The sequence below is a fragment of the Ascaphus truei genome, chromosome 9 (genome assembly GCF_040206685.1).
Source record: "Ascaphus truei isolate aAscTru1 chromosome 9, aAscTru1.hap1, whole genome shotgun sequence".
Classification (NCBI taxonomy): domain Eukaryota; kingdom Metazoa; phylum Chordata; class Amphibia; order Anura; family Ascaphidae; genus Ascaphus; species Ascaphus truei.
In genome coordinates, this window is record NC_134491.1 from 49,757,704 (window position 1) to 49,779,533 (window position 21,830).

The 21,830-nt window shown below is 41.2% G+C and overlaps 1 protein-coding gene across 8 annotated transcripts in view; it reads left to right on the forward strand.

The window, feature by feature from the left end:
* The window catches only part of PELI2 (pellino E3 ubiquitin protein ligase family member 2), a 63,905-nt gene extending 60,714 nt beyond the window's left edge, over positions 1-3,191 (forward strand). For all 8 annotated transcript variants that reach the window (XM_075614751.1, XM_075614752.1, XM_075614753.1 and 5 more), the window contains 2 exons: positions 1,528-1,716; positions 2,353-3,191. In XM_075614751.1, the coding sequence (XP_075470866.1) occupies positions 1,528-1,716; positions 2,353-2,919 (756 nt within the window). In that variant the 3' untranslated portion in view covers positions 2,920-3,191. The remainder of the gene's footprint in view (positions 1-1,527; positions 1,717-2,352) is intronic.
* Positions 3,192-21,830: the final 18,639 nt, after the last annotated feature.

A 21,830-nucleotide genomic window follows, 5' to 3' on the forward strand; every position in this document is an offset into this window, starting at 1 on the left:
TGTCACTATAGAACAACTAAATACCAAGGCACCAATGTTTGCTCAAAAAAGATATTGTAACATAGAACTGATCAAAAAGCATATATTATGATCAAGAAGCTCATTTTGGCATATAAACAATATGGTAGGTACAAATCTTACAAAGGCATCACAATTAGAACAACATATGTAAGAATACGATTTCTACCAGAATAGAAAAATATGTAGGCTGACATTCGTGATTAACGATTTGGGCAAGTGTAAAAAAAAGTCTGACTTTTTGCCTTCTAATTGTGTTGCCTTATTGTAATATTTTTTCATCTACTGTACGCAGGGGCGCAGCTATAGCCCTGGGGCCAGCGCCCCCTCCTCCCCCCATGCTTAACTGTGCATGGTAATAGAGACAGGCATGGGGGGAGATGGTATGCGGCGGCAGCCCCCCGCCCGGCGTTAACAGAAGATAGGCTGGCAGAGGAATTAGCAGCAGTTACACAGGCAGAGCAGGACAGCAGGGGTGGAGCGCGCTCTAGCAGCAGACACCTGTGTAACAACTGCCGATTCCTCTGCCAGCTTATCTTCTGTTTAATGCCAGGGGCCCGCCGCCACATACCTACCCCCTCCCCCTGCTAGCCTGTCTCTATTGCCACCCAGAGGTAAGCATGGGGGAGGTGTGGTGAAAGTTTGCAACTTTCTTTCATTGTTTGCAAATACATCTTATGTAGTTTGCAGTTACCCTGTTGGTGCCCAGGATTCTGTACTCATTGTGAAAAGTTCATAAAGTGGATGCCCTAGATCAGGGGTGGCCGACTCCAGTCCTCAAAGGCCACAAACGGGTCAGGTTTTCAGGATGTTCCTGCTACAGTACAGGCGGCTCAGTCAACCTTTACGCTTCCCCAATTTCTTGTAATATACCTGAGAAGCTGAAGTAGAAATCCCGTTTGTAGATCGATCACTCCCTTCCTTCTGCTGGTATTCCAAGTGGAAATATCCACTGCGGGTGTCTTCCTTATGGTCTCATACTCCTGCCTCTCAGCTGTGATATTTGCATTATAAATCTAAAAATGTTCTTGCTGTCTCATTTGCTACTTTCTGATTGCTAAAATACATGTTTTGATTGAGGACCCACTTCAGCCTGGAAGCATTTGAGTGGCTTCTGAAGGAACTCTACTATTTACCTTATTTCTTCACTTAATGCAATGATGTTGATTATGCTGAGTAGAACTAGTCATCTGTATCTGTCAGCACGGTTTCATTTTGTCTGTTCTTCAGAGCAGGTTTGCCATCTCATTCTGCTTGTATTTCTGTAAGGACTTTTTACACAAATGAGTATATTTTATTAGTATATTTCTATTTATACAGTATGTTCTGTATGTAATGGCTGTATAGATACCAGCCACACTCCACCCAAATTCACACACATTGCAGGGAAACTGTCACAGTGACCTTGCTGGTTATCCTTTTTATTTGTTATGGTTTGTCTTGTTTACCCGCTGTTTCACTGTTTGGAAAGAAGTTGCCATTGACCATTGCTGATTATGTTGTTTCTAGGAGAAAGCCGCCAAGTGGAAGAATCCTGATGGTCACATGGACGGATTAACAACCAATGGTGTTCTCGTAATGCATCCAAAAGGAGGGTTTACCGAAGAGTCCAAGCCTGGGGTGTGGCGGGAAATTTCAGTCTGTGGAGATGTGTACACACTACGAGAGACCAGATCAGCTCAACAAAGAGGCAAACTTGTAAGATATTTTGTGATGCTTAGAATTCATGTGTTCTTTTTGAGGTACAGCACACCACCTCCTTTTCCCAGGAACTCCCAAAGGTTGTGATACTTTTCAGAGATTTTTGTTTGACTAACTTTCTTAAAAATTTTTTGTGGTGTAACATAAAATGCACTTGAAATGGCATCGTTCATGCATCAAAATTAATGTCATTGTGTATGATGATGCCCTGGAGGTCAAAAAAGAATCTTGGCTCCAAGAAGATCTTAACTTGCGTTTTGCAGTTGCTGTGCATTTTTAATGTGATACTAGATCAGAAAGCATGTCCTCCATCAGTTTGGACACTATTTGGGGGATACTTTGTAAATCAGCACAATAGCATGCATTGATTATAAAATGGGTTGGATAGAAATGACAATAATTTGCACTGGACAATGGTTCACCACCAGCCTGGGAAAGCCATCGACTAAAAGCCATTAAATATCCAGATACCCTTTTCTGACGTTCTGCTACCAGAATATAAAACAACAACCTTACCATAGCCTTGGATGTTTTTATTAATCTTGTTTGTTCATTTTTGTGCAGCTTTGGGAAGGGAAACACTTTTTGTTCTGCAGAAGGTACCCATGCACTTATCCATCTCGTTTCTCCTAGGTTGAAAATGAAACCAACATCCTTCAGGATGGTTCTCTCGTTGATTTGTGTGGTGCCACCCTTCTTTGGAGAACAGCCGATGGTTTGTTTCATACGCCAACTCAAAAACACATTGAAGCTTTGCGACAGGAGATAAATGCTGCCAGGCCTCAGTGCCCTGTTGGATTAAACACTTTAGCCTTTCCAAGTATCAACCGTAAAGATGTAGTAGAAGAGAAACAGCCTTGGGCGTACCTCACCTGTGGTCATGTGCATGGCTATCATAACTGGGGTCATCGTAGTGACACAGAAGCAAATGAAAGAGAATGTCCGATGTGTAGAACAGTTGGTCCGTACGTGCCTCTCTGGCTTGGTTGTGAAGCAGGATTTTATGTAGACGCTGGACCTCCCACTCATGCATTCAGCCCGTGTGGACATGTCTGCTCAGAAAAATCTGCCAAGTACTGGTCTCAGATCCCACTCCCTCATGGTACACACGCATTTCACGCTGCCTGCCCTTTCTGCGCAACACAACTGACTGGGGAAGAAAGTGGGGTCAAACTCATTTTCCAGGGCCCAGTTGACTGATGGTATTTATAACAAACAATAACATTTTTGTTAAGAAAAAGGAAAGCAAAAATACTGTGAAATTTTCACCACTAAAATTAGAACTTACCTTTTTTATAATTTTATTAATGGGACGCAAACCGGTAATGGGATGATTCCAGTTTCCTGGAGTTGAGCAGATGTCAATGCTGTGGTATGCATACCAGCAGCTTATTCATTGCAGCCCTTTTCTGTCCAAATTGTGATATGTTTGTAAATCACTTTTAATACAAAACTTTTATTTGAAAGAGGAATGCTTTACTGTTCTTTTTTTAATTTTATTGTTATTTTGTTGATTTTGTTCAGTCCTTTTTTCCCCCGTTAAGTAGAAAAGTTATTGTAATAGAATGTAACTACTCTTCGACGGATTGAAGGATGCTGAAAGACCGAATCCCAATTGCTGCTGTAGTTAAGTTTTCACAAAGTATAACTCAGAGGGAATTATTCTGTTTTTATTGCCATCACAACCTTAATTGCAGGTCTTACTGCCTACAAATGCAATTTGTCAGTTAATGTTCTATTATTTATTAAAACAAAAATGCCTTTTTGTAGTCGGCAGACATGAGTCTCTATTCTTGACCCCCATGTGACTTTTAAACTGAATGTAGCCATATAAATAGCGTTATGTTGCCCTCCCCCTCCCTCCTGAAATGTGATATTTTCTCTGATATGAGGAAATAATTAACTTTATTCCTTTGGCGATTATATAGGCTTTCTATACACTGAATTCCTCTTAATTGTGGCTTCTCTGTTGATGTTTGTAAAAGGTTACAGGCAGTGGGAATCCACTGCTGTAGTTTATGGTGGATGTCAGGGAGTATAAGACGCATGGAGGGCTAGAAATTGTGTACTGGTGGCCTGCATTGCTTAATATTGCTTTATAACTTTTCAGGTGACGGGTCACTGAACATGAGAAACTGGGGGGGCAGGGGGGCGTAAACTCAAGAATAATTACAGAAAACTACAGATTTATGTGCGGTGCCCTGAATGGTCTGATTTTCTTATTTTTAGCCTTTGCATGCAGTATGTCAGGAGTGGGCAACTCTAGTCCCCAAGGGCTACCAACAGGTCAGGATATCTCTGCCTCAGCACAGGTTGCTCAGTTTCGATTGAGCCACCTGTGCTGAAGCAGGGATATCCAGACCTGTTGATGGCCCCTGGGGACTAGATTTGCCCACTCCTAAAGAAGTATGCCAAATCTGTCATGAATAGGTATTAAGGCAGCCTTTTTTCCCCCCATAAATCATTTTGAAGGTATGCATCAATTACTCCTTGATATAGGTGGCACTACAATTGGACAGCAGTATATTAGACCTTAAAGCCTCAAGTGGTTTACCAGTCTGTGTTTGTGTTCATCCCATAATTATCTTTTTCATTGTTGCCGTGGCATGCCTCTTAGGAAACCATTTTATTGTGTCTAGCGCTGCTCTTCTGATGTACAGAGAAGATTTATCACTGAACCATAATTGCCTGTCTCCTGAACTTCCAATCCTATGATTAGAAGTTAGAATATTGGCATGTGTAAATATTCAGGGGTTTATGTACCAAGATTGTGATTTATTTATTTCTTTTGTGTAAAAAAAAAAAAAGTAGTACAAGCCTTCATAAAACATGTCATATGCACAAAAGCTTCATACAGGTAACACATAGTTCATTGTTTACGTAACCTGATTGATTCCATTTAAATTAAAACAGATTTATTTTTTTGTTAACCAGTATTAGTAAATATAAATAATTACATTAGTAATTTAGAATAGCTATGCTAAGGAAATAATACATTTGATTAACCCATATAATGTAATGTGATCTGCATCAACTACATTTGGGTTGATGCATAGCAACTTCATTCTGCGCTAACCGTTTAACAAGACTTTTTAGGTTTTACACCAGGTCCAACATACCAGACTATTTTTTTAGCAGTGGACAGAAACGTGATGGCTTTAGTACAGAATATTTCCAGCTGTACGCCCAAAGCAGTCTGTTTCTGTGTGCCAGCAAATAAACAAAGTGACGTGCAGAGCCGCACATTTCTCACACCAGCACAATTTAACATTTTCTTTTTTGGCACAAAGTTGCTACAGAGAAATCTGTTTGCAACACTTGGTACATAGGCCCCATATTCTTCAAAGTGTAGCACAGCGATAATCCACGATTACCATGCAGAGAGCAACAGGAGTTCATCCTCAAAAAGCCACGCTCTAATGTTCTTGAGCCCTTTAAGCCCAGGTGAAAAAGTACAACGTGCTGTCCAATTTACACTGCGAACACATTTTGCGTTTATAATAGATTAAACCCCTTGACTATAAAATAAATACCCTGTCCATTAACATTTATTTTGCAACTTAGAATATACTTGCCAGTATTTCACTTTTAGCCCAAAATGCTTAAATCTGTAATTACCACACGTTATGCAAGGCATGATGCTTTGTATGGGCTGCTTACAGACAGTGAACGCTGTGGTCACTCCAGTGGGGGTGTACGTGGGACAATGTTATGAAGCAGTTCTTAAAAGTCCCTTAAATTGTATTTGCCATATTAAGATGAGACCAAGATCTTCTGGTTTCAGTGCTGTGTATGTTCTGGGTGAAAGGTTAAGTTTGTGGGGAAAAATATATGTAGCTTTGGACCTTGAAAGTTGGATTAGATCAGGGGTGGTGAACTCCAGTCCTCAAGGGCCATCAACAGGCTGGGTTTTAAGGATATCCCTGCATCAACACAGGTGGCTGTCTGAACCACCTGTGCTGAAGCAGGGATATCCTCAATACCTGGCCTGTGGATGGCCATTGAGGTCTGGAGTTGGTCACCACTAGACTACACCATTAAACTCATTGGTGCTGAAGAGGTCAACATGATAACTTTAGCTTGTGTCGTTGTAGGTTACTCCTAAAGTGTTTTAGTGCAAGTGATCAAAGCTGTTATAGAGCGTTCCCTTGAGCATCACTGACATTGCAGAGACATTAAAATGCTGAATAGAATATTGAACATTTTTCAGACCCTATTTCTAGGTACTAAAATCATTCATATCTTTTTTTTATTTTTTTTGCCCTTTTCCTGCTCAGTAACGGACTGTTTGTATTTTTATCCGCCACATTATTGCATACATACCAACAAGTTCAAAGTAATCGAAGGCAGGTTAGCGCTGTCCTGGTTTGTAGTTCTGAACAAATAATATTCTGTTGTACATTGCTCAATAGAGCAAGCAAGCCTATAGTCAAAAAGTATTGGTGGCGCAAACATAATAATTAAGTAGACCAGTTTGGCATTGACTTTGGGTATTTGATTTGTAAAGCCCATAAGCTTCAGGGAACAAATATTGCATTTAGTAAATGGTTTTACAGTAAATATTCTTACATGTTTTAGTTTATGTGTCTAGTAACAGACTTTTATGCAAGCCAAAAAAGCTTAAAGGAACAATCAGAGACGGGACATTTTGTTTCCACAGTTTTTTTAAATTTAATTTATTTTATTTTTTATATAGCATGGAAGCAGGGGGTCTCTGGAGCTGAACCCTGTTAACTTCAGCTCCGGGGACCCACTGCTTCCAGAGATACTTACCTCCAAAGTAGGTGCTGGTAGCAGCTCTGGCTGAGCAAGCAGGGCTTTAAAGTTTAAAGCTCCTGCGTGACATGGACCAATAGGAAGCCGCACAGATGACATTGTGACTTCTTATTGGTCCGCAGGAGGCAAACTTTTAACAGCGGACATATTGTGAACCCTCGCAGCCGAGGAGAGCTGCACCTAATTCAGAGGCAAGTATCTGGAAGCAGGGGGTCCCCGGATATAATAATTTAAAAAGAAATCTGACGGCTTGGATTGTCTCTTTTTTAAGCAAACCATGTTTTGTCGCCATGTAAACAAATTACAAGTAATTTTTTTTAAATAGACGTTGTCAAACACCCTCCACCATACAGCACTGATAAAGAACACTTGAGTGTATTCACATATCCACAAACCTAATTTACCACATAATCATGCAATACTGATTTGCATGTCATTACCCAGAATCCCTGGCTGCAGTGGAAGCACTGTATGCGGTGTGATTATGGCTTAATGCGGGTTTGTGGAGCTGTTGGTGTTTTATCATTATTTCTGTAATAATTTAGCTCCAGTTCATGGTCAATTTTAAACTCCCTGCTATCTATCTCTAGCTTTCCCTTATGCATTTTAAAAAGTTAAATGTTTGCACATTAAATTCAAATCTGGGATTCACAACAACGAAGGGGACATCTGCTCAGATTTCTATTTATCATTTTGGGCGAGCAAAGAAGTGTTTTATTTTGTAGAGGGAAATGAAATTCTTCCTCCTGCGTGGGTTCCTCCCCTGACTGGTCTGTCGTACTTTTAAGCTCCCCCTCATCTCTTCCTTTTATGGGATGCAACTATCTTTCCTAGAATAATGCTCTTCATGGAAAATCCATCATTTATTTCATTGTAATGTTTTGCATATGATACTTGCAATTTGTTTGCTTTATTCTGTAACTTTATTGTGCAACTCTTGAGCCTTATTAACGGTTTAGCGCTTGTGACCCGCAATGCTTTGTAGACCAGTGCATTGCTGGCCTATCGCTGATCTGATTTTCCTCATTAAAATATGCCACACTTATGTGCTTTTTAACCTGAATTCATAATCGGCACTTATTTTTACATGCGCTCTTTGGATATCCTTTTGCACACACTGTATGCATAAAGTTCTGCTGCAGGCCTGTGTTTGTTTGCAACCGTGTGTTATCTTAAGTTTGAATTGCCATAATGGAGGCTTCTTTGTGTGGGGCATTGAAGCCCAAAACTAGCAGAAATTATATACAGTGTTTTGTTTCATATCAAAGTTGCTGCAGATTTGGCTTTATGCAGTTTGTTTGAAAATCAAGTGAGTACACTACTACAATCTGAGTATTGAGATTTTAATGGTGTGCTCTGGTGCATTTAATGGTATCATTTTGGTTTTCCACAGAACACTTCTTGTTTGAAAGGTTTTAAGTAGAATGATACATTTATAACACTTATATAGGCAATTGGCAGGCAATATTTGGCCCTCAGGAGCTTCACCTGCGTCCCACAAGCGCTGCCCTCCTCCTCCTCTCCCCGGGCACTGCGTGTTCAGGGGCAGACAGGCCCACCGGGGGACCCCAGGAGTCTGCTCTTCCTGCTGCAGTGGGAGCAGGAAGCTTTCACAGATCTGAGCTTTTCCTCACTGCCTCTGACCTGTTTTAAGACGGTGTGCTCATGAACAGTGTCTCGCCCCTCTCCTAGGCGCAACGCTAGTTCCATGGTTGAGGAGTAGGACCGTATAAATGAGCATACCAGCATTCAGCAGCTAACAGAAAGGAGTGGGGAGACGCAATTACCTATGACTGCAACGTTTATGTGCACTTTGGAAAGAGGGGTACTGCCTGGCCATGTCACCACTCCCCCCCCCCCCATTTAGTCACGCTTCCTCAACCAACTCCGCCTTCATGTCACACAATTTCCCCCCCCCCCCCCCCCCGCCCATGTATTCGTATGCCTCAGTGAGTGTTACGTGTTACTTTTTGAGGCCTCGAGCACATATATGCGGTCCTTCAATTTATATCCTGTTGCCCACCCAATGGTACAGGCTCTGTGAAAAGCTCTCAAAATTGTTTTGCTCACAAATTAAAATCAAATTTGTTTTCATCTTCGGGGACACTCCGCATCATGAGATGTGTACCTCTGTATGGGATGCTTGTAGGAGCCCTGGCTGGGTTCACAATATGGCGGTTTAAAAAGTCCCACAAGCCAATATGGATCAGTGACTGCATCCTTTGTAGCTTCCTATTGGCCCGCGTGAGCGGAACATTTAAACTGAAGAGATGCCGTCTCCCACTACAGAGGTACATAACTCCTGTTGATTTTAGCTCTAGGGACCCCCTGCTTTCAGAGTTCAGCTCCGGAGACACCCTGCTTCAAATGTATGTATGTATGTATGTATGTATGTATGTATATCCGTGAGAACTGCTCCTTTTTTTAAGGGCACAAGGAAAGGAGACTCGGGATTGCATCCACATGTCTCACACAGGCCCTTGAATCTTCGTCCCTGTAAAGGAGAGGACTTCAGGCGTATTAGTTTGCGTTCCTCAAGCAATGCAAGTGGCTTCACCGAATTTTGAGTGGGATCTATAGACCTTCCCAGGGTCTTAAATATTGTTCAAATTGTGGAATTAAGAGGAATCGTGGCTCATTTGTACTTCTGTTTTCTTTTTTTTATTTAAGATTTGTGTTTGAAATCTGATCTTTGGTAAAGTTTCACCTTACTTTTTCTATCACTTGTGGTGTCCTGCCAGTTGTGAACAATTTTTATTCAGGCATCTTGTGTTCTCATTCCTGATTTTGTGAAAACAATCCATTTTGGAGATTTATTTAGGTGGACAACATTGGAATTAAAGTTTTTGCTTACAGGATAGATATGTGGACAATTTAATCTAGATCCTTTTTAAATCAAATTGAATGAAAACGCTATGTTTAACCCTTTGGGTAATGTGCAGCAAATATTTTGAGCCATTTCGCTAGTAGCACTATCTTTTGGTATTGTAATAACTCGCCTCTGTCACTATACTTGGTAAACTTTTATTTTTCCACATTTTCCATGTGGTGCAAGTATGAAATTACTTTTTAATTTAAAAAAAAAATTATTTTAGCATTTAAAAGGCAATAAAAATGTAACCCCTTCCAGGGGTGACAGCAATGCATTGTAGTGTTGTCCTCTCCGGCACCCATGGGGTTAAGTAGGGTCCGTTGAATAAATTAATAGCCATTTTGTGTTTTAATGAACTATTAAAGTGTCTTCGACACCGCAGAAACTATGCATCCTGTTCTTAGCACTTGTATATACAGGGACTGACGCGCATTTGCAAAATAAACATCTGAGAATTTCTCTGGCACTTTGTGATTGCTTTTCTTCTATAGTGCAATGCAAAAGATCAACATATTTTACAAATAGTCATTTTTTTTTTTATGAACCTCTTGAATTTTCATTGGTTACAACTAGGAGTGTGGTTCATTCCTACAGTGCAAATTCTGTGGAGTGTATAATAACTACAGGGACTCTCTTACCTACACTTAGTTTTATCTTGATGAAAAATATATATTTATCACTTAACCAGTGGTACTCCAGTTCTCAATGGGCACCAACAGGTCAGGTTTTCAGGATTTCGGCTTCAGCACAGGTTGCTCAATCAGTCCCAGCTTCAGCACACGTGGCTCAGTTTGTGAGACTGAGCCACCTGTGCTGAAGCTGGGATATCCTGAAAACCAGACCTGTTGGTAAGCTCTTGGGGACTGGCGTTGTCTACCCCTGCTATAGACTATCCAAAACCATATTCACGTGTTATAGTTTCTGAACTTGTATTAAGTGAAAAGGAAATTCAGTATTTTAAGCCACTAAAAACTGCTAACAATGCATTTGCAATGAAGTTGTTAAGAATAGAGTTGTGTTTTATATTTAAACTTCAGATTTTACAACAGCAAAAAAAAGTTCCACCGGAATAGAATTCTTTCTTTTTATTTGCAGACTACGGTTCCGGTTAACCCTACTTTTTACATCTGTTAATTAAGTCTGTTTGTCCTAATGCCAAGTGACATCTGTGTTATCACTTCTAAATAAAAGCAATTTGCAGGACATTATGGTGGTGGTTGTGTAAATGAATGGAAATTAAAAAAAAAAAAAAAAAAAGAAACTAGTAAATTGAAGATCCAAAGGCAACTCCAGCCTAGGCCAAATCCGTTTCTCCTCGGGCATTCCAGATAATGACCGTACATTACAAAGCTGGCACACCACTAGTGCAAGCCCAAGACTAAAATACAGAAGTTCTTGTCGGTTGGCAGTCAGATTCCGGTGTCTGATTGATATAAATATACAGGGTATACAGCAGATATTAGTCAAATCCCAGTCACATATACTGTGTATGTGTATATATGTAATATAGATGTACCTCAACGTGTAGATATAAATATATATTGGAATGTAATATTTACATATTACAATACTTTACAAACCGTATTGGCTCCTTCCCTGGTAGATTAAAGAAGCCCAGATTTTACCTCGCATGAAACCTAAATTTACAGGGATTCTTAGTTGGGATACAGTCTAGATTTAATATTAAAGCAGCAAAACATGTGAAATATTATGTTTTTTTTGTTTTTGTTTTTTGTTTTCTTTTAATCCATTCTGTAGTTTTAGAATAGTGACTTCTTTTTTAAAGCATCCTTTGATTTCTATAGCCGCTTTAGCCCAACTCTCCAGTAGTGCAAGAGAATTTACAACATTTTTTCTTATTTGTGATCATTTGTTTCCGATGTTTCCAGCAGTTTGAGCTGCAAACTGTAACAATAGATAATGTTACCTTGGTAATATAAGGATACATTGTAGCTGCTGAGTTACACTGACTGACTACTTGATTGAAAATGAAAGGCAGCCATTATGTTAGGCACACAACAATAAGGAATTTGACAGATGTAGAACAGGAGCGCCAATGATTGCCAGCTTAGGCAAGCATGTACAATTATACATTGTCCCATGTGTTAATATAAAAATAAGAAAATGTTGGAAAGTAGTGTTGCTGCTTTAAATAATTATAAAAATAGGAAGACCTATAAGAACACACAATATATTTTTTCGTGTGTGTAACCGATGCACACATCCACCAATCGGGAGATACCATTACAGCCAAACAACTCCGCTATCCCCCATACTTTTTTCTTTTCTTCAAATTCTATCGCCTAAATATTTAGGCTGACATATATATCTTTTGACTGCGATGGGGGTTTCCATGCAATAGTGCCCTTATGTGTAGAAATATTCTTTGCAGCATAAATTTGCATGCAATATAAGCATTCATCGGTTCCACCCATTGCAAAAAGTTACGTTGTATTTTTGTTTTATCTATTTTGAAACTATAATAAATATCCAAGTTCAGTGAATGTTTTAAAGGACAATCTTGTATTGGCATTTTGAAGGAATTTTGTTTATCAATGTTCTCATGTAATCAACATTTTGCATGTATTCTGTAGCTTCTTCTTGCAGCAATTCCTGTTCCATGAAACCAATTCAACACCATCTTTCCAGATGGAACCCATCATGAATAGTAAAACTATTTTTAATGCATGGTATTTTCTATGAAGATTACCCTTTCATTGTGCTAGTGTTACAGGTGGCGTTACATCAGATGTGATATGTAAATAATCACATTTCAATTTCTTTAATGGTTTTTGTTTTTTTAAGATAAATATTATTACATTTTGTTAAAGCAGCAATACAAATTTCATTTATTTTTATTACAGCGTTGAAGCAGGGGGTATCTGGGGCTGATTGGTGTTAATTTCAGCTCTGGGGACCCCCCTGCTTCCAGAGATACCTCAATAGGGGGTGCCGGTATCTCTGGAATTTAAATGTCCCGGTCACGTGAGCCAATAGGAAGCTGCACCGGATGATGTCACAGATTCATATTGGCACATTTAAATGCTGCCATTTCTTTAGGCACAGTTCCCTGGCTGCATAGATACCGGCACCCCCTACGGAGGTAATTCTCTTGAAGCAGGGGGTCCCCGCAGCTGTAGTGAAAGAAGAAAAAAAGTGAAGGACCACAGGAACAAAAAAGCTGGAGAGAGGGTAACTAAAAATACTTTAATCACTCGTGGTCAGTTGACAGGCAAAAAAAACGGAGCCGACATGTTTCCCCAAGACTGATCCTTCATACAATTTCTATACGGGCTTAGTTGGGATTCCTCTTTATAAAACAAATCAAAGGAATGGATGTTGTGTTTTGAGTCTATAAACACTATAACTGTTGTGTTTCTTTTCGGAGCCACAGATTTGGTCTTCAGGACTTTAATTTCATACGTCGGTCCCCGCAGCTGAAATTAACACCATACAGCTCCGGAGACCCCCCCCTGCTTCGATCATGTAATTTAAAAAATAAATAAATAAACCTGGATTGCCGCTTTAATCACGTTTCAAAGTTAATGATATTGGACCCTTCTGGCATCAAGGGAGCTAACCACATTCTTTACATTTACACTTAGTCATGATTAGGAAAAACATTTGATATTTTATACACGCCCAGTCACTGGCTCATTACATGTTTATGTAAATTAACTCACAATGTAGCATGAAGTCAGATTGTTCTCAGGGTGAGTAACCGGTTAAGTTGAAGGAAACCAAAGTGTGTTGTTCTCCATTCAAATTCTAGATGAGCCATATTTGAAATCTAATGTTTCGGTCGAAAACGACCTTCCTCAGGGTTATGGCTAAAGAAACTACAACAATGAAAGTGTATATAGGGAAGATACTTCCCGTAGTTTAGCGCCATTCTGCTGAAAATGCCACAGCCAGTGTCCGCAGAATCACGGCGCCACACTGCATGTCACTTTTGCACGGGATGTTGCAATGCCAGCCGCCTACCGTACATTTAGACGTCATATGATTTGAAGTGGTTCACCAGGATTACTTCTTTAGGAAGCTATTTGGCAAAGATCCATAGTTTCTGTTTCCATTGTTATTACTAATCAATAGCGTTTGCTAAACAAATTTTACTGCCATCTATTTCAATCTGGAAACAATAAAAACAATCACACAAATGATGACTATGGAAACACAGAGGTATATTTGTTCTGACTCATCATTGGGTGACCGGGCCAGAAATCCATAGTGCGCCGGTTTTCTTAATCATTTATTGAACTCTACTTAATGATTCATGGTAACTTCAAATGCCTTTTATATTACAGGTTTTACCATCTGTAATCGGAGAAATATTTTGAAAGCTTGTTACTACTGTTTGGAAAAACTCACCAGCATTTTTTCCAAAGATTAAAATCAGAGGTGGATTTTATATTTACGGTTTTCATTGAACAGAAGTTTTTCTCTCTCGGGTATGTCCCATGGATTTGCCGAGTAGCATAACATGTGACACTTAGGGGGCAGATTCACCAAGTCGGTGAAGGCTGGCGCACACTATGTGGGCATGAACTCCCCTTCAAGTCAACAGGCGTTGATGTCGTATCAAGTGCACAAACCTGCAACAGGATAATGAATCTGCCCCATTATTTCTTCTAGGAAAACCTCAACAATTTGTTCAAATGTATTTGTCATTATACCAGGAGTGGTCCACTCCAGTCCTCAAGGGCCACTAACAGGTCTTCAGGATGTCCCTGCTTCAGCACAGGTGGCTCAGTCGTCCCAGCAAGGATATCCTGAAAACCTTTTGGTGGCCCGTGAGGCCTGGAGTTGGCTACCCTTTTATAAAGACAGTAATATTATGACTATCAAAACCGTAGGTCAAATAATGTAAACTTTCCTGTTTTTAACTTTAATCAGGTTAGGAATAAATCGTTTAACAGAATCCAGTTTCTCAAGGAGTGGTCTTGAAAGTAGCTGGACCAGATTGTCCAGTGAGCGGTTACTCACACGGGATTAGTTTGGCACACACTGTTTGTAGTTCACCTAGAATGCAAATCCGGAAATATTCCCTATTTGCGGAATCTTAAAAATGAAGTTTATACAGTATAACAGCTTGCGTAATAGGAAATGTATCTCTTGCAATGTAAGTAAAAGCACATTAACAAACATTTGGCTGTAATAAGATAATATAGTTACAACGATCTGCTTATTAAGATGCATTCTGCTCTTTGGGTAATACAGCGCATGGGTACAAATAATTCTTTAGCACAGCAGCATTGAGAAGTTGATTTATTTTTATTTATAGCATTACACATATTTTATAACTACAGTGTAGTTCTGTAACCTATTAAACCTTGTGCGTGTGCTGGACTGATGCCCATTGCAGCAGCAGCAGCAAACACCTCCCCCATTGCCTATTACATTCATGTAACTGAGGGGTCATTCTATAAATATTCCAAGGGAGAGACTTGTTTCGGCTGAAAATCTCCATAGACAAATAGGAATTTGGGACCAAAAACTGGACGAATGGCTACTTCGGACAATATAGAATCACCCCCTCTGTTTCTATTCAATGTGCTGTAAAGGTGATCTCTCCACACCATACAAATACAGGCCGCTGAACTGTCCAACACAAAAATGATTTGCTACAGCAGCAGATGCGAACGCAATGCAAACTGTACCATACCACGTTTCAGTTTGTTTGAACCCTGGACTTTGTTAAATAATATGAAACACTCCCCCCCCCCTCCCCGCCCCCTTCTCTCTCACCTTGAATCCTGTTGATGGCACTTGTGAAGTGTTTAATTCAGAATGCTCCATTTTGTCAGCAAATAAACAGCAATAAATTACTAAATTAGATGATTGTTTTTATTTTTTTTTTTATTTTTTTTAAAGATTACAGAATGCAGGGGGTACAATATACATTATTTTCACTAAGAGAGGAGCTTGAAACACAGCAAAATTGGTCTAGTTCTATCAATTCGTTGTAATGTCAAAGTGGCATCTTTAACTTAAAGGAAACCTCTGCTTTTGTCTCAGGTTGGATGCACAGGTTCAGTCTCGGCCTCGTCTCCGGTTGGATGCACAGGTTACAGGTTTAGTCTCAGCCTTGTCACAGGTTGGATGCACAGGTTACAGGTTCAGTCTCTGGTTGGATGCACAGGTTCAGTCTCAGCCTTGTCTCCGGTTGGATGCACAGGTTACAGGTTCAGGTTCAGTCTCAGCCTCGTCTCTGGTTGGATGCACAGGTTACAGGATCAGTCTCTGCCTTGTCACAGGTTGGATGCACAGGTTACAGGTTCAGTCTCTGGTTGGATGCACAGGTTCAGTCTCAGCCTTGTCTCCGGTTGGATGCACAGGTTACAGGTTCAGGTTCAGTCTCAGCCTCGTCTCTGGTTGGATGCACAGGTTACAGGTTCAGTCTCAGCCTTGTCACAGGTTGGATGCACAGGTTACAGGTTCAGTCTCAGTCTTGTCACAGGTTGGATGCACAGGTTACAGGTTCAGTCTCAGCCTTGTCTCAGGTTGGATGCACAGGTTACAGGTTCAGTCTCAGCCTTGTCACAGGTTGGATGCACAGGTTACAGGTTCAGTCTCAGGTTGGATGCACAGGTTACAGGTTCAGTCTCAGCCTTGTCACAGGTTGGATGCACAGGTTACAGGTTCAGTCTCAGCCTTGTCACAGGTTGGATGCACAGGTTACAGGTTCAGTCTCTGGTTGGATGCACAGGTTACAGGTTCAGTCTCAGGTTGGATGCACAGGTTACAGGTTCAGTCTCTGCCTTGTCTCAGGTTGGATGCACAGGTTACAGGTTCAGTCTCAGCCTGGTCTCAGGTTGGATGCACAGGTTCAGTCTCTGGTTGGATGCACAGGTTACAGGTTCAGTCTCTGGTTGGATGCACAGGTTCAGTCTCTGCCTTGTCTCAGGTTGGATGCACAGGTTACAGGTTCAGTCTCAGGTTCAATGCACAGGTTACAGGTTCAGTCTCTGCCTTGTCACAGGTTGGATGCACAGGTTACAGGTTCAGTCTCTGCCTTGTCACAGGTTGGATGCACAGGTTACAGGTTCAGTCTCTGGTTGGATGCACAGGTTACAGGTTCAGTCTCAGCCTTGTCTCCGGTTGGATGCACAGGGTACAGGTTCAGTCTCTGGTTGGATGCACAGGTTACAGGTTCAGTCTCTGCCTTGTCTCAGGTTGGATGCACAGGTTACAGGTTCAGTCTCTGGTTGGATGCACAGATTACAGGTTCAGTCTCAGCCTTGTCTCAGGTTGGATGCACAGGTTACAGGTTCAGTCTCTGCCTTGTCACAGGTTGGATGCACAGGTTACAGGTTCAGTCTCTGGTTGGATGCACAGATTACAGGTTCAGTCTCAGCCATGTCACAGGTTGGATGCACAGGTTACAGGTTCAGTCTCTGCCTTGTCTCAGGTTGGATGCACAGGTTACAGGTTCAGTCTCTGCCTTGTCTCAGGTTGGATGCACAGGTTACAGGTTCAGTCTCTGCCTTGTCACAGGTTGGATGCACAGGTTACAGGTTCAGTCTCTGCCTTGTCACAGGTTGGATGCACAGGTTACAGGTTCAGTCTCTGGTTGGATGCACAGGTTACAGGTTCAGTCTCAGCCTTGTCTCAGGTTGGATGCACAGGTTACAGGTTCAGTCTGCCTTGTCACAGGTTGGATGCACAGGTTACAGGATCAGTCCCAGCCTGGTCTCAGGTTGGATGCACATGTTACAGGTTCAGTCTCTGGTTGGATGCACAGGTTCAGTCTCAGCCTTGTCACAGGTTGGATGCACAGGTTACAGGATCAGTCTCAGCCTGGTCTCAGGTTGGATGCACAGGTTACAGGTTCAGTCCCTGGTTGGATGCACAGGTTCAGTCTCTGCCTTGTCTCAGGTTGGATGCACAGGTTACAGGTTCAGTCTCAGGTTGGATGCACAGGTTCAGTCTCAGCCTTGTCACAGGTTGGATGCACAGGTTACAGGATCAGTCTCAGCCTGGTCTCAGGTTGGATGCACAGGTTACAGGTTCAGTCTCTGGTTGGATGCACAGGTTCAGTCTCTGCCTCTTCTCAGGTTGGATGCACAGGTTACAGGTTCAGTCTCAGGTTGGATGCACAGGTTACAGGTTCAGTCTCTGGTTGGATGCACAGGTTCAGTCTCAGCCTTGTCACAGGTTGGATGCACAGGTTACAGGTTCAGTCTCTGGTTGGATGCACAGGTTCAGTCTCTACCTTGTCTCAGGTTGGATGCACAGGTTACAGGTTCAGTCTCAGGTTGGATGCACAGGTTACAGGTTCAGTCTCTGCCTGGACCGTTTTTGCTCATGTAATGTTGGGCAAATCTGTACTTTAAGTCAATCAAAAAGATGCAAGTCAATGTATTTTTTCAGGTTAAATATATGAATTAATTAGTTCAAGGCCTACCAAACATGAAGGAACTTAAAACACACAATTTCATACTAAAGGGAAAAAAAATCTTGTGTTATATGATTTGTTAATGCCACCTGTAAAAATGGTAGGGTTTATTGTCATAACTACAGTTCTGCAAAACGGCCCCAGTTATATCTACCATTGGCTTTATCATCAAGGATGTATCACATCTGTATAGTCATTACAGATTAACTGTCTATTGATTATACTATACTGTATATATCCTCTCACATTATTGTGTATATAGAATATATATACACACCACCATCATATTATATCTCCTGATATTGTGTACATATCTTTCTCATTGTGACATTTTCTCCTCATAACCTTTCCCTTGTGTATGTGATATGTATACCCATTATGTGTGATATGTATATACACCCATTATATGTATATATACTTCTAATATATGTGATAGGTGTGTGTATAAAATAAATATACTGTATATATATATATATATATATATATATATAATTGGGAATTACACATACAGATTTATTTGTGACATTCACAGTGCCTCTGATTTTGCCATAGAGCACAAAATAATGTAATATTATTGGAATATAATAATAACAACATTATTTATCTAGCGCTTTTCTCCCAGTGGGACTCACAGCTTCACTTTTACAAAAAAGGAAAAATAAGAAAACATTTAAGGATATAAGAGAGCACACACAAGGAAAGATACAGTACAGGATGGGGCGGTGCTGTAACTATTAAATGTCGGACAGGTTGTGGGTCAGTAATTAAATGCTGGGTAAGCAGGTCGGTCCTGAGCCTGTTTATATAGATTCCCAGAGAGGGGGTCTCTCTAACAGTACGAGGCAGGCTGTTCCAAAAAAATATCCTTTTGTTCACGCACTGAAGAGTTTAAGCAGACCCCTCAATCTTTCAAGTCTCTTAAAGATGATAAAACTTTTTTGGCGCTTTTTATGGGTCACATTTAAGGATCTATTATTGTCCTTTCTCCACTGTAAACTAGTATCTTCAATTTACATATAGCATTTGTTGAAGGATCTTTGTAAGATTTAAACTGCAGCTGAATTAAAGGGAATACATGCAAGTCATTAAATGTTCTATTTTATCGATTGGTGACCATGTACCGGGTACATACAAATTTTAGACGCCATGTTTACTCAAAAGTTCAATTCCATAGGACCCCACGTGAGTCAGTAGACCCCTTACAGCGCATTAACGTGAATGGGGCAGGTTTACTAAGCAATGTTTTGAAGGCATCTTATAGAGTACCACTGCATAGTAAATATGACTCTTCAGGGTAAATTCTATATATTCCAAACTGCCGCTTGAAAACTTTGTAAAATGGGGCGTAAATTCTATATAGTAGGAAGCAGCCGGTTTGGGTAGAAAATGCCTGTAGCCTTCAGATTATTGGCTGAAAACTGAACAAACGGCTGCTTCAGACTAGAGAGAATTTATCACGTAACAACTTCGCAGCCAGCGGAGGAGTAACCGCAGGGAGAAATGAATCAGCCCTGTACTGTTTATAATCTAAACCTTTAAATCTTATCCTTTAAATCTGTCATCCAATACTTAACTTCTAAGTGATTATGAAAATAATTCTTTTATCATCCAGCCCCACCACGAAGAACATAAATGTAATCTTCGAAAACCCTAGCGATCCTTTCAATATTAAATGAGAGCATGGCAAGTAATGCGAGTGTTTAGCTGCACTGAACGTGTACAGTTTGGTCTTCTGAAAGGAATCTAATTACACACTTTGCTTGGCCCGTTACAAGTCTGAATTCAATATTCATGAGCTCAAATCCCAATCAACTCATCTTTATAAAGAAGATGTCTCGGGCAGAAGAAGACGGCGCATTGCCCAAGACAATCCTATTCATAAACTGATGCAGCAAGCCATTCTGAAAACCTCTTGTCCATAACGTGTTTGGAAACCTCTTGGTTTTGTGTCCTTATTTTTCAGAAAAGTCTCACGATGTTTAAATGAAGAAGCTTGTATGGTGGAAGTGTCTTGTACCTGGCCCGTCTTTTACGATTACACAGATCAGATCAAAACAAAAGAAATATGACGTTTTAGGAATTGCCATTAATGGAGCAAAAAACAGATATAACCGCCCCCTGCGTAACACACGCTCCGACATCTCACTAACCCAGTATGCTCAAGTTATCTGTACGTTGCAGGAGCTGTGCTCGGGCTCGCAAGAAGCTTGGGAAAATATGTAACAAGGATTTTCAACATATCTAAACACGGCAAGGATTATTGACGTTGTGAAAATGTGCTTTTACTTCGATTACAAATAAATAAAAACAGACTAGCCAATGGCTGTCATGCTGCTCTAATAGTATCATTCAGATAAAGTATTGAAGACCAGCTAAAACTGCTAAATGAAATAGGGAGGTGGATGTTGAATGCACAACCAGTTTTGTTTGTCATCTTATTAAGAGATAGGGACAGGAAGGAAGTATGCAGTATTATGTATGATAGCTACACATTCTGCACAATAGTGTCAGCTGGAATAGATGAACCAGTAACCCTCAAATTATTATAGAGGTCAGTGTTGGGTTAGAGCAGGGGCGGCCAACACCAGTCCTCAAGGGCCACCAACAGGTCAGGTTTTAAATATATCCCTGCTTCAGCACAGATGGCTCAGTCAAAGACTGAGCCTCTGATTGCTTCACCTGTGCTGAAGCAGGGATATCCTTAACACCTGACCTGTTGGTGGCCCTTTAGGACTGGAGTTGGCCACTGCTGGTATAGAGCATTGAAGGGGTGATAGTATTCTGGTGCCTTGGCATTAAGAATAGTTTTTTTTGCTCTGGAGCGTACTGGTCAGAGAATACACATCTCTGAATCTATGAAGTGTAACATTTATCCGATTAAAAACTCTCCTATTCAGTCCTACTTCCCGTACAGGATTTTTTTTTACATTACTTTGCCTGTTCACCTTCAGCGCTGGAGATGCCTGCAATGAACTGATACATAATGCATTGGTGGTTCCTCCAGCACAGACTTAAATCTTCACGCAGCAGTGACCCAGGGTCTCTGCACAACTTGCAGGAGGACGCTTCCAGTTTGCAAGGACCAAGTTGTCCAACTCATGTCTCGGACTAATAAGGGTCAGAGCAACTTTGCCGTTTCTATGGCAAAAAAAGAAGAAAAGAATCGCATACAATGGAGAGCACTCAGCCTACTTAATGGTTTTACAATGTTGCCTATATGGTTGAGCCGTGGTTTTATATGTGAGTTGTACAGGAGGGGGGAGGGGGAGAGAGAGAGTCACTGACGATATCACAGAGTCAACCAGTAGAGCAAGGGTGCTCAACCACAGTCCTCACCCCCACCCACCCCCCCCTCCAACAGGTCAGGTTTTATGGTTATCCGAGCTTCAGCAAAGGTGGCTCAATCAGAGGCTCAGACAAAGACCGAGTCTTTGATTGAGCCACCTGTGCTAAAGCAGGGATATCGTGAGAACCTGACCTGTTGGGAGGGGCCGGGCTTGACGACTGGAGTTGAGCACCCCTGCAGTAGAGGATAATATTGTGGGGTAATGCACTGTTCGTCCCATCCGCATGAATGTCCTTTTAACGTCTCAACTGACAGCAAAGAGGGTGATAGCTTAGTTACAATGGAGGGATTTCTTCCTCTGTGTCTAAAAGCAAATTACTTGAAGACACTTGTTTATTTTTTATTTGCTACTACTTCCAGCGTACTTTGTACTTTGTCACGCCCATAACCTCTGTTCTGTACACCTTAGGCCGCGTTCATAGTGGCAGCGATGGTGCGCGCGGACACTATAAACGCGGCCTTAGATAAACCAGAGATAACCTGGAGCCATACGATCTGTGGCCTGTGAGCCACAGCGACGGAGAGGCGTGGCCGTGATGTCACGTGAGCAGTTCGCCCTCATTGGCTGAACCACTCACGTGTCCCGGCGTCGTGCGACAAACACAAACATTGTTATCTCGCAAGAAAATCTGCCGTTGCGTGCTCTATGTCCTGCCTCATTGAGCTGCGGCCTTTTGTTCACGCCGCACGCAGAGTATGGACGCGGCTTCACCCAGCAG